The 12,613-nt window shown below is 46.4% G+C and overlaps 5 protein-coding genes across 6 annotated transcripts; 2 read left to right on the forward strand and 3 right to left on the reverse strand.

The window, feature by feature from the left end:
* Nucleotides 1-2,351: 2,351 nt before the first annotated feature.
* PV09_08502 lies at nucleotides 2,352-4,970 on the forward strand. 2 transcript variants are annotated; one of them, XM_016362418.1, is made up of 3 exons: nucleotides 2,352-4,145; nucleotides 4,197-4,370; nucleotides 4,421-4,970. In XM_016362418.1, the coding sequence occupies exons 1-3, from the start codon at nucleotides 2,418-2,420 to the stop codon at nucleotides 4,463-4,465; spliced, it is 1,947 nt and encodes a 648-aa protein (XP_016209703.1). In that variant the 5' UTR covers nucleotides 2,352-2,417; the 3' UTR covers nucleotides 4,466-4,970. The 2 variants fall into 2 exon arrangements, with proteins under 2 accessions (XP_016209703.1, XP_016209702.1); XM_016362417.1 differs by having other exon boundaries at nucleotides 4,197-4,970.
* Nucleotides 4,955-6,711, reverse strand: PV09_08503 (isocitrate lyase; the record flags this gene model as incomplete). The annotated part of the gene is made up of 3 exons (XM_016362419.1): nucleotides 6,579-6,711; nucleotides 6,247-6,497; nucleotides 4,955-6,195 (listed from the first exon to the last, which is right to left on the reverse strand). The coding sequence occupies exons 1-3, from the start codon at nucleotides 6,683-6,685 to the stop codon at nucleotides 4,955-4,957; spliced, it is 1,599 nt and encodes a 532-aa protein (XP_016209704.1). The 5' UTR covers nucleotides 6,686-6,711.
* Nucleotides 6,712-7,274: 563 nt separating this feature from the next.
* On the reverse strand, nucleotides 7,275-9,435 carry PV09_08504 (uncharacterized protein). Its single transcript, XM_016362420.1, has 6 exons — nucleotides 8,874-9,435; nucleotides 8,754-8,821; nucleotides 8,441-8,665; nucleotides 8,079-8,391; nucleotides 7,935-8,028; nucleotides 7,275-7,879 (listed from the first exon to the last, which is right to left on the reverse strand). Exons 1-6 carry the CDS (start codon nucleotides 9,201-9,203, stop codon nucleotides 7,368-7,370), a joined length of 1,542 nt encoding a protein of 513 aa, XP_016209705.1. The 5' UTR covers nucleotides 9,204-9,435; the 3' UTR covers nucleotides 7,275-7,367.
* A 613-nt stretch (nucleotides 9,436-10,048) lies between these two features.
* Nucleotides 10,049-11,022, forward strand: PV09_08505 (uncharacterized protein). Its single transcript, XM_016362421.1, has one exon. The coding sequence runs from the start codon at nucleotides 10,073-10,075 to the stop codon at nucleotides 10,973-10,975; it is 903 nt and encodes a 300-aa protein (XP_016209706.1). The 5' UTR covers nucleotides 10,049-10,072; the 3' UTR covers nucleotides 10,976-11,022.
* On the reverse strand, nucleotides 10,990-12,550 carry PV09_08506 (uncharacterized protein). The gene has a single exon (XM_016362422.1). The coding sequence runs from the start codon at nucleotides 11,893-11,895 to the stop codon at nucleotides 11,383-11,385; it is 513 nt and encodes a 170-aa protein (XP_016209707.1). The 5' UTR covers nucleotides 11,896-12,550; the 3' UTR covers nucleotides 10,990-11,382.
* Nucleotides 12,551-12,613: the final 63 nt, after the last annotated feature.

The raw sequence follows: 12,613 nt of genomic DNA on the forward strand, positions 1-12,613 counted from the left end.
GTGGTCTGCTCTCACTTAGCTCGATCAATTCATACCGTGACTTGGCTCAACATTCTAATTAAACTGAAACTACTTCCAAGAAGCTTTCAACACCAAGAATTTCATGAACTGGTCATGAGCCAAAGCTTTAGAAAACAGAAGTACGAAGCTCTTCAACAGTACACATGAAGTATGATCCCGAGCAGTGTTGGTGGAGAGCCAGGATTTCCGACGACTCTTCAACTTTTGTCTCACAGACAGAAATTCAACTGCTTGTGGCATCATGTCACAATGAGTCTCATCGATGAACCAGTCTTCCATGCCCCACCCGCAGGCAAGTATATGGATGAACGGTGTCGAGGGAGGTGGCGACCATCGAATGAGACAGTCGACACCTCTGGAATGTCTGTGTGCGAGGGACACCAGTCTCGCTCGACATGAGTTGTTGAAGAAGAAGAAGAAGAGAGACCTTTAGGGTCCAAGCAGAAGCCGTATTTATACTTGGCGTCGGCTGCCAACGGCATACGCACGGATCACAGTTCGATGCGCTGTATACAAAGAAAGAATCGCTGCCAAGATAAGAACTTTCAAGAATATGTCACTTGAACCTGCCACTTTTACAAGTTCAGGAGCCGATGACTTGTGTTACAAAAGAATAATATTCCTGAAACGGGCATTCCTGCAAAGAAAGCTGTCATGACCGAGTATCTAAGTGATTAACTGAGTGTTCAGGGACGAATTCTGTTCAATCACATGAATCTACGCCATGTGATGCATCCAAGGCCCTATCTAACACCTATTGATTCAAGATATGTCGTTTGTAACCACGCCGATCACTGGATAAGGGACCGGACAATAGAGGAAGCTTTTTTGAAGTTAAAAGCTTGACTTTAAGGGAGAGTAAATCTATTTCAGAAGAAGAATTTACCTATCGTGGTTAAACTCAGATCTATCAGTTTCCACAGCAATTTACAACCATACTACTCCAAGTGATCATAACCCGTGTCTATATTTCACTATTGTTTATCCACGTAGTCATATCTTCACTGAATCAAGCAAACCATATTCTCGGATCTCTCCTTTCCTCTACCGAATGGACAGCCAGCACGCAGAAAACAAGACGTACATGGAGTCATTTACGTGAGAACAACAAGTACGATAAGCGATTCATGCCCTGAATATTGTTTCATTCAGACTTAACATACTCTCGCAAAGGCAAGGCACGACCAGCATACTGTGGTAGGGAACTCAACGACAGATTTCTGTACGTTGTGCAGATCTAATCGACAGTTGAATCCTCAAGTACGGTACTAACAACTTCTATATGATAGATCATCGCAATCGAAGTCATATAGTCCAATTGCTTGCTACTGTCTTCTGGTGCATGTCTTCGAGTACTCAGCCTGTAGAAGGAAGCACCTTTTCGGATTAGAATGAAAGCAATACCTTGACATCTTCTGTCAGAGGCTTTGGCATATGTTTCATTTGAAAAGCTTAGACAGCCAGATGGTACTTCATCTTGACATGGAAGAAGTACATACGACGCCCTCCTTCGGCACAAATGGTACGTCTTTGATCAACGAGTTATTATGTCGAGCACACTTTGCATGTTGCTGTCGAGGTCGATAATACTATTATATCATCATTTCGTCGAGCAACGAATCTGAAGCCTGCTGTGCATACAATGCTGCGTTCTGGGGTTCTTGGATAGGAACAGTAAACAGAGCGTCGTTAATGTAAGAAAGATTTTAGTCCTGGACGATTTCTCTTCAAATCGTTGCGATAAAGAAATTCATTATATGGATCGCAAAATTCCTCTCAATGTTAATCACATGCATCAATCATCTTATCGTACGATTCCATTTCCTACTGTCACCGACCCCTGCACCTTGAAGAGAACACTTTGGCGATGACTTTACATTCTAGCAGTGTTTATCACGCAAATCCCTACGCAATCGGACATGATTTGCTCTTCGAAGAGTCTTTAGAAACATTGCCTGGAAGTTAAACTTAGTTTGCGACTTCATAATCGACCCTAGGAAAAGCTTAGCGGACGGTGATGTCTTCAAACACTCTCTTGAATAATCTCATTAATTCTCGTTGTTCACAAGACGGAGCTCTTCTGCGGGCAAAGCTATTACATCTCAGCACTTTTTCCTCTCCGCCAACGAACATACCAATTCGATGCACATCTGCCGATGGAATTGAATCTTGATCTTTTGCGCCAAATCGGCGACGTTGGAGTTCTTCAAGATTCAAGTTCAGTTCAGTTCACGTGACAGTCTTATCGGTTCCGGATGTACATCGACTCCAGGGTCTTTATACCGTTAGTGTCGGAAATCAAGCCGAACCTAAAATATGCGCCGTCTCCTTCCCAGCGTCGCTTCGCTCATCAATCATGGTCCTGGAAATCAGACAACTGCCCTATCAAGGCTTCCATGGATTGTGATGAGCCGAAACGAAATGGGCAATCGACAACGACGCGTGCCCGCGCTGTTGACAATGAATCACCCCCCATCGGCCAGCCCCCAACGAAGCGTCAGCGCGTTTTAGCCTGTAGGCGTTGCAGATCACGCAAGCAAAAATGTGAGGACACAAGGCCGTGTATGAACTGTCAAAAGTCAAATGCAGAATGCCTGCCCACAGATCCTGCTCCTCGTCTACATGTCGAAAGCGAATATGTCCGGGCCTTGGAGGAACGGATAGCAGAATTGGAATCACTTGATCCACAACAATCTCAAGACCACATACCTGGAACAGAGAATCCAAATTCACGCAGGAGGAGCTCCTGTCGTATTCATTCACAGTCTAACGAGCACGATATTCAACGGAACTTATCGTCAGGCGTGGCTGCGCAACAAAACGATGAGCCAACGAATCCGCTTACAACCTCCAACCCATCCGCGCCGGTGGAGCCGTATGCGTCGCCAAAACCATTCGCGACAACTGGACTTCAAAATTTCCCTGATGAGACTCAGCTTGAGAGTGATGACGATACTGACATCGATCACTTTATCTTTGGTTTAGCAGCCTCACCGGTTGCGTCGCGTGAATTACGCCTCCCAACAACATCTGCTAGCCCGGCCAGCAGCATGCTACACAACTCGTCGGAAAAGACATTGTTCATGCCCCACGCGCTAATCGCGAGCATCCCGCGCGATGTCGAAGACTTGCTGTTGAATGTGTACCGCGAGCGTGCCCAGATTCAATATCCCTTCTTACATTGGGACACGTTCATGACTTGGTTTGCATCTTGGAAGGCTTGTACGCCTGCACAGTATGCATCGCGGTCATGGCAGGGTTTCTTTGTTAATCTCGTGTATGCAACGGCTTTACTTTTACGACCATTCCCCAGGATTGGCAAATCGGATGCTCAGACCTTCTATACGAATGGACTATCTTTACTCTCGTTTGTGTTTAGGAAGCCAGATCCGATCTTGCACGTTCAAGCCCAGCTTTTGATAAGCATGTATGCACTTCACAGAAGCTCTACGCAGCGCATTTTGTGTCTTGCGTCGACAACCATTCGATACTGTGTTCAGCATCAATTTCATCTTGTTGAGATTGAAAAGGAACCAATTACTCCGGCTATTCGCCTTGAAAATCAGGTGCGCCGCCGCTGTTTCTGGTGTGCCTACAAATTGGACAGACTCATTGTAGCATCCTTTGATTTGCCTCCTTCATTGACAGATGCTATGATTACTGCAAAGATTTACGCAAATATTGAAGATCACGATCTATTGGACGTTGCCAATCGGACGCCGGCCGACAAAGAGTTGCCAGATTCTCGGCAATACACTTCCTTGTCACCATCTCTACACATTCTGCAATGTCGCCGCATTCAATCTGAGATTGCTGGCTACACCTTACGGTGGGATTATGCATCTCAATATGAGAAGGCTCATGACTGGAGGGTTCGTATTCTTGCGGAGCTGGAAAATTATAAGTTACGTGCTCAGCGATTTTCCGAGCCGCAATCTAAAGGCTACACTTCGCAAAGATGGCTTGCCATGATATACCATTACACCTTGCTTACGCTTTTCCGACCGAAGAAGGATAATGTCGCAGGTGCTGCTGGTGACTGGTCCGTACAAGCGAGTAGCCAAGCGTGCCTAATCTTCCGTAAAACGCAAATGGATCGGCAGATTGCTTCGCCTTGGATTGGGGTAAGTTAAATCATAATGTTGACAGCCATATCTAGATCTAACCGCCTAAAGCTTCTTGTACAGTTTCAGAGTGGTGTGACGCTCTTATATTGTTTTTGGGCCACCCCGCCTGAACAACGAACTGAGAACTACGACGCGCCAGATGTTTCCGATGCACTAAGAGCATGTTCAAATATTCTAGCCATTATGGCTGACCGGTGGCCCAAAGCAGAATGCCTAAGAGATGTATTTGAGCTGCTTGCAAGGGAGGTACCCTTAGTTGATCGTCCAAACAGACCCCCTGTGCGCTTCTCAGAACGTTCAGTAGCTGCAATTCGTGAGAAGCTGCCAGAAGTCCGAGCCTTGGTCGTCCATAGATCGATTTTACGAATGATTGAAGAAATGATCTCCGAAGACTTTCCCCGGCCACAAAAGTCTCGGTCAGCGTCAGCTAGCACGCCTTCCAAAGTGCGAACACCTGTTTCAGTGGTCCCACGAAATGACCCCTTACAGCCAACACCGACACGAGTTTACGAAGAATTCTCTCCGACCAAGGCGTTTGAAATGCCATTTGCAACGCAACATTTGTATGAATTTACTGGCACAGGGACCGAGAACGATAGCATTGGCACTGATGCGTTGCTTTCATTCCCTGGAATGTTTGACCTGGAAGAGTGGAGTGGATAGTAAAAATTGAACAACGCAACAGGCGAGCTTTCAAAACTCTGATCGTCTAGATTGTCCTTTCTATATGAAGATCTTCTTCAAAGACCTGGGACTGTATCGGCATCCGGCGCTATTTGATAATAACTGTTTATTCTCGAAACTAATCAATGTCGCGAGAAATTTCCGAGGCTGCCTTTTTCTGTGATGACTTGCCCAGCAACGGTCTCAAACAATGCATCTGCAAAGTATCCACCGCAATAGCTCAGCTTCTCAAAGCCATCCGTCATCGGCTTTGTGCTCAGAGCAGGGGTTTGAACCGTTCGTATATATCCAGCAATCCCTTCTTCCGCCCACAACTTTGCAAATTGGTCGGTCAAAAGGTTCAGTCCTTGAAGACTCCAAATTGGTTGAACTTGCCACACTATACCTAGTTTAGCCAGATCTAGATGTAAAGTCTTTACTTGATCTTCGGAGAACCCAGCTTTCGCGAAGTCGTAGTCTCCGGTATATCCAAAAGCGAACAAGCGCTCGGGGTAGACCTTCCGAACTGCGGTGTGGAATTCAACAATGTCTTTCCACACTGGCGAGTCCATGCGTGCCCAAGTTACATCACCTAGCGGAGCGGCTGCCAAAGCTCGTTCAATTACAGCCTTCACGCACGACTTGAACATATACTGGCCCATAGCAGAGCGAGGAAGCTCCCAGTCAAAGAAGACGTCCTTTTTGACGGTCTTCGATGCAATTTCCCTTCTGGTCGCAAGAGAAGGGAATTTTATTTTGGATATTTCTGCTGTGTAGGCGTCGAACTCACCTGCTTCTGCGACGGCTTCGACTGCTTCATCAAAAGTAGCAAGGCCTGCAGAAGCCTTCCAGGCGTTCCTTTCTGCGGTCAAATCCTTTCCTGCCTCCAGAGCTCTTTGAAGCACACTTTTGAGGGGCTCTACTGGTTTTGTTGCACCAAGAACGTATTCATGATCCCTTTCATCAATCACAGACGTGATGAATTCAGAATGGTCTGTGTCGCATCGACACAGTAGCAGGGTTTCTGCTCCCATGATATCGAATTGTGCCCGCACAGCTGTTAAACGATCCAGATACTCGCTTGTAGGTACGACTGTCCGGCCTTGGCCGATAGTGAATTTCTTCATACCAATAGCAAGGTCATCAATGTGGATCATAGCGACACCTGCATCGACGAACTCTCGCGCCATCTTCATCGTGCTGGTGAGCGAACCAAAGCCCATGTCACCATCTGCAACGATCGGGGCAAGATAGTCTATGTTTTCAAGCGCCGCTCGCTCTTCTTTAACGTGTCTCATGCGAAATTGTCTCTGCCGTTGGTCGTGCCAGAGTTGTGATTTGAAAATCTTGGACACAACTTTGGGTACCGTATCCCAAGGGTAGTCTGGAAGTATTTCAGCGTGTATCCAAGCCAAAATTCAACTTTGTTGCAGACCTGCATGATCCATCCCTGGCATTGCCACTTCAGAAAAGCCGCATAAAGCTCCAGACACATAAACGGTCTGTGAGTGCTTCGCAAGCTGCGAAGCAGCCACGGGATCAGTTGTACCAAACGTCAGTTCTGTGGTTCCATTTCTATTATGTTCATGCAGTTGGTTCCAGAGCTTTACGGCTTGAATGGATGATGCTTCTGCCGGCGCAGGGATTGATGTTCTTAATGCAGCGATTGTGCGAGCAGTGTACGGTCTAGACTGATGTTAATTCTCTTTCTTGTGAATGTCTCTCTCAACCCAGCACAAGATAAGTAAAATCCAATGTACAGCTCACCTTTTTAAATGCTTTTGTCGCTCCGAGCTCCATTGAGCCTCTATGCGCTGCACCTCCGCTTCAAATGCTGCCTGCTCAGCATCGAGTGAAATACTAAGATTGGGCATGTTGGGATGAAGAAGGAAGTAGACGCGAATGGTAACAAATTCTTTACCACACGAAGCTGGACAGCTCTATTTATTCACTCTTCGTTCTAGTTATCGCGGTGCTACCCTAGCTCGCCATTGTTCGCGTAATACGGACAACTCTAAGCGTAATCCGTCGGTCGGTTGGCGGACGGGATTTTGGTTGCGCTCCATCGCGGAGTCACGTTACTTTGCCTGGTATCGGACTTCAAAGTGCGATCCGGGATTTCTTGAAAAGACCATTGGCAAGGATTCGTTATCTGCCGTAAGAAGTGTGGTCCTGTGGGGTGCATGAAGCCAAGAAGCTAAATCAGCATCCGAAAGTAGTTTTGACGCTGTTCGAGACGAGGCTTCGCAAAAAGGTACATGTCCAATTTTAGCCCATTCCATCACCATACATATTGTGTTGTTGACATTTGAGCATGCGTTATGTTGATCACTAATTTCAGGAAATACGGTCATAGAAGGTAGATCGCTACATGACGGATCTGTGTTACTGAACAAGAATCATGAGGTCTTTCCAAAACCATAAAACAAAGAGGTAAGAACGTAAGTATACTTTAATGTGTAAATAAGCGAACGTTTGTCGTTCAAATTCACTGAATATCCAGAAATATCTCGAGTGTCCATGCACAAGCGCAATCTGAAACCCCTTCTCAAGCATTCACCACTCGTATCGGAAGTGAACATTTTGTTTATCAGTTAAATCCTTGAAGTCTGTATCATTATGCACTCTCTTTCCTTTCTCCGCATCAATTCGATCACGTCTTCGGTTCTCCCAAGCGCAATATGCTGCATATGCGAGGATCGTCAAAATGGAGAGCACATAGCTTCCAAGGATCGCACCCATGCCGAGAGGATAAAGAGGTGCTTGGCTAGCCTTGAAGAATTGAGGACCGATGATGTTGCTGACGCAGTAAGCAATGAATATCAGTGCGTTGACAGTAACCTTCTTTGTATGCCCGGCAGTATTGGCGGTGTTCATTCCCAGCGCAACGATATAAGGCCCGAGGTAAAAGTAAGACATGTAGAGTGCAGCAAGCCTTCCGTTGTAGTTTGTAAGTGGTAGAGTGTACAAAAAGACTGCAGATATCATTCCAACAATTATACCAAATAGGACAAAAGCCGTGCGTAGTTGCTTTCCGGGCAAGTATCTGGCCACAAGGAATACGCCACCTATTTAATTTAAATTAGCTAAAAAGGAATCTTTTGTAGGCCATTCAATACTGACCGTTACAGATGTACGATGACATAGTTTGCATGATGCCAGTGGGCATAGTTAGTAAAACAGATCGTTGAGAGTTGTAGCCGAGTCCCTTGATAATCTGTGCCTCAAGTCAGGATGGATACGTTCATTCAAGCGCGCTAAGCCTACCAAAGGTGCAAAGTTTGTAAGCCCGCCGTTTGGAATCGAGATCCAGAGATTAAAGAGAATCATCAACCAAGTTTTTGGATCGGTAAAGGCCTCGATCATCTGCTCCTTCTTGAATGTCTTGTTTTCTACACCTGTCTGGTCCGCTCTCACTCTATCGATGGCAATGGCTTTCTCGCGCTCCGAGATAAACTTGGCCTTGACAGGATTGTCAGGCAGAAAGATGCCGATAACGCAGGCCCAAACGATTGTCATCGCTCCAGTTATCCAGAACATGCTGCGCCATTGATGATCGCCAGACATGAAGCCGATGCCCCTGGCCATGTTCAGCGCATGTTATTAAATTATTTCACTGAAGAACTCACCATCCAATAGGTCCAGTAAAACAGACACTGAGACCGGTATACATCAAGCCCGTTCTAAGTGGCTGCTCCTTTCTCGTATACCACATCGACATGATGAGCAGATTGCCGGGGACAATAGGGGCCTCAAGTGCGCCAAGGAGAACGCGAAGGGCGATTAAAGTTGCGAAGTTGTTTGCAAAACCAGTGCCGATCAAAATTATCCCCCAAACAATTTGGGCGATAAACCTGTCTTTGAATCAGCATTCAGGAATTAATGGCTCCAATACTAAGGTGCTTGGGTTTATATGAGACAGTTGTGTGATTCCTTACGTACATTACCTTGGCGATTGGGAGGCGTTGGAGAATACTTCCAGATGGAAGACACCAAACGAGATACCCAAACTATCAATTGGTCAGATTCTTGGTCACAGATGCTATGGACCTGGGAACTAACGTAGAAAGCCGATCCAACCCAACTGTATCGATTTCCAGTTAATCCTGTATCAGCGCGAAAGCCGTACAACGCTGCTGTGGCCGTTGTAACTTTGTCCATGGCACCCAAGGTGACATTGAACCACAGAAGAGGAACAAGGCGGAGGTCGAGTTTCCATCGAAGACGGGTCTCTTCTTTCTTCGTGTATGTGTCCTCACCAGTGAACTGATTTGCGTAGGCAGCAGCAACGTCTGCAGTCGCCGAAGTGACCGATCCAATCTTGACAGAATGGGTATCTTCCATGTCAGCCGGTGTCACATCTGTCTTCATATTTTTGGATTCCTCAGTCATGGTTTGAAACCAAATATTGGGGACTAGGAGCCAAAAGTGGAGCGTACTCAGAGTGATATTCGAAGAAAAGGTTCAACTAGATCCAGAAGTGAGATCACAGCTGTTGTAGATATACATCTGCCAATTGAGATGTTAGAGTCGTCTTATCTATCTTTTGTTCCGTCGTCAGCCTGGGATGTTGGTGTCGTCGTTAGCCTTGGTATCGAGATAAAGCCATTGCTGGGGATTGTGGGCCGTGATTGAGCGCCAAAAGGTTCAATCCGAGCCATCGCGGGTCGTGAAAGTGCATGGATTATCTTTAGCATCGGACTTGTACAGTCCGAAAGACTGTTCAGACTGTATACGCGCCGGCATGAAACTTGCCTGATTTCGGGCTTTTTTCGGTTGCTTGTACCCCCCTTGGGGTTTGCGGGGAGATCTCCGTCTCAGCCATCTAATTCAAAGCACGACGCAAAAGAAGCTACAACGAGCGCAAGCGGAATACTTTCTGCTATCACGATGTATCGAGTCGGTGGAATTTGTCCATGTGAACGACTTATTCCAGTCGCAGTGGATGGCCGGGACGCCTGCGATGAGTCTTGGCAAAAACATGGAGTTATTTTTCCTTCTCCAAGACTCATGTGATAGCATTGAGTTATCAAGAGCAGCAGAAACGGCCATATGCTTGAGCGTCCAGCTGCGAAGCTGTGAGATATTTGCGACAATTTGCTAAAGCACGACTTATCAATTGCTCTAGCGTCCGTGGAACTTTTATCTAAGTTTGGTAATTCTTTTAGTACCATCAAATTTCGTAGCCGCTCCTCCCCTCCACAACTTGAAGCATTAATAATTTCAACATTCGGTTCGTTGCGATACTCCACACACACGCGATGGCTGTGCAGAAAATCGTTCGCATTGCTATGCTCAATACTGACACTCCTGTTCCTAATGTATATTCGAAACGCGGGACTTATGGAAACATTTTTCATCATTTGCTGCTCGCTGCAGCACAAAGAATTGATTCAAACATCCATATTCAGTCAGAAGATTTCGACGTGGTGTTGGGAAATTATCCAAAGTCGCTCTCTGATTTTGACGCGATTTTGATCACTGGATCTGCTTCTTCTTCATATGACTCATCCGACTGGATTCGGCGACTAGATGAGTACATTGAAAATGTCTACAATAATCACCCAAATGTAAGGATATTTGGAAGCTGCTTTGGTCACCAAATCGTGTGCCAGAGCTTGCTTAGACAGCATGGAGTTTATGTGGAGAAAGACCCAAACGGCTGGGAATTGGGCGTCAAGGACATCGAGTTGAACAAGAGATTCTTGGACCGGATGTTGCAGCAGAAGGCTGAAGATACCAAGCAATGTCCAATTCCGAAGGAAACTAGCACCACGAGAAGCGGGAATGCGAAAACAGACATGCGTCTTCAATTCGTACATGCAGACCACGTCAAAATTCCAATGGCAGGACTACCCTCAGACTGGATATTGGTTGGAAGCACGCAGCACTGTGCGGTGCAGGGCTTATATCAACCCGGGCATGTCCTGACATACCAAGGACACTTTGAGTTTGACCGCTTCATCAACACTGAAACTCTTAAAGTTTTTGGCGCGTCCTGGGAGCCGGAACGACTTCAAGCTGCGCTTCATGCGATAGATGCAGACGACGACTCGGAATTGGCAGCGGACATGGCATTAAGGTTTTTGGCTGGATTGGATATTACCTCAGTAGACGCTGAATTACATAGTGGTCTGTTGACACCTCCGGAAGAGTGTAATTGATATTCGAAAACGGCCTTGTGCAATAATATTAAGATTAAGACAACTTGATACTGTTTTTGATTCTCGAATATCCGATGTAATCTCACTGGCTCTTCTAAAAAGTTGCAAAATAACCATAACAGTTCTTCTCATCGGAGATCCGGTACCAACGATGGAACCGCAAATGATATATGAATCGAGCTGTTCACGGTCATATTAATCTGAGACATTGTATCACTTCTCATACGAACATCAAGTACATAGTGATCGTTCACAAATGTGGCCATAGCATGGGTTGAACAACCACATGAGCGCATCGAGCCAACCTCAGAAAGTGCTAGTGAAAATGTCGACGTGTTTTCTGCCCAACCAACTCTGCATCTTGGGGTAATAAGTTTAGAAAATGAGCCATTGCTCACTGCAATTCCTCAGTCATCTTTGGGTCCACCGTCGAGAATTCGGTCAACATCGACGATCCTAAAAGGTACTGGACCGAGAACAGATGTGTCATCATTATTAGCTTTGGGCCATCGCAGGACGTCATAAACATCGTCAGCCACAATTAGAGCATCATACTGCCTAGCAAGACGAACTAACTCTTGCCTCCTTCGCCAAAACACGATTTTGAAACTCGAGTTGGAGAAATTCGGGACAAGATAGATGACATTCTTGCGGATCTTCTTGTACCATGGCCCAACTTTCAGCATACGGTGACGGTATTTGGCGCCACAATTGGATTCGCGCAAAGAGGTTTCTAAAAAAAAGTCGATATCTAGTCCTTCGCCATCTTCTGGAACACCCGGTATGTCCTTCCCGAAACCTGCATCTTCGAAAATGGGAAAGGCAAGGAAGTAGCATGGTTCAATCATCCAGATTCTTGTGTCTCCTGGCTCTGCGAGCTTTGCGAGTACGATTCCTAGATTCGCAGATGCACCATTCATAATGCAGATGCGAGAGCTATCTATTCCATCTGCAGACTTGTGTATTGAATCCAGCTATTTGGCGACGTTTGCGTGGCAGGCAAGGAGGCCAGTATCCGGGCCATAAACAAGAACTTCAGCGGTTTTCTTTTGCGAGCAAGGTACTTGAGCCGCTTCATCGAGCAAATGTTTCGCGGGAAATAACGAAGGCGAGGGCCATCCCAGCTGAAGATTGATGTGACCTTGCATTTCCACTCGTACGCGAGACTGGACTCGAATGGGCTTTTGCTGAATCAGACGAAAAGGAAAGTGCTTGATGGAGTAGAATCATTAAGTGAAGCGTGTATGGGAGGAGTCATCTCATTCTAGAGCTATGCCCACAAGGACTCTCACCCTCCGATTGAACTCTGTTCGGTACTGAACATGAGTTTGTCCGAGTTGCGAGTTAGGCGCATGACACAAATTGCGAAGCACGCATTGTCCAGATCTCAGGTCCTTTGATGATGGTCGGCATTGCAGAGAATGGAAGGGCAGAGGTGACGGTCTCCATTCTCCGTGTCGGGGGAAGCATTAGGACACAGGAATACCGAAGTAGCTGAAGAAGGGGAGATGCTGGGCGAATAGGATTTGCTGCTGCGTATCCGCGCTGTCGATGTGCGTTTTCGCGGTGGTTGCGCTCGAACGGTGATGCGGTAGGACGATCTGCAGCCGAGCTGATCGGAGAGCGTCTGCGAGATCG

This window comes from Verruconis gallopava (genome assembly GCF_000836295.1).
Source record: "Verruconis gallopava strain CBS 43764 unplaced genomic scaffold supercont1.42, whole genome shotgun sequence".
NCBI lineage: Eukaryota > Fungi > Ascomycota > Dothideomycetes > Venturiales > Sympoventuriaceae > Verruconis > Verruconis gallopava.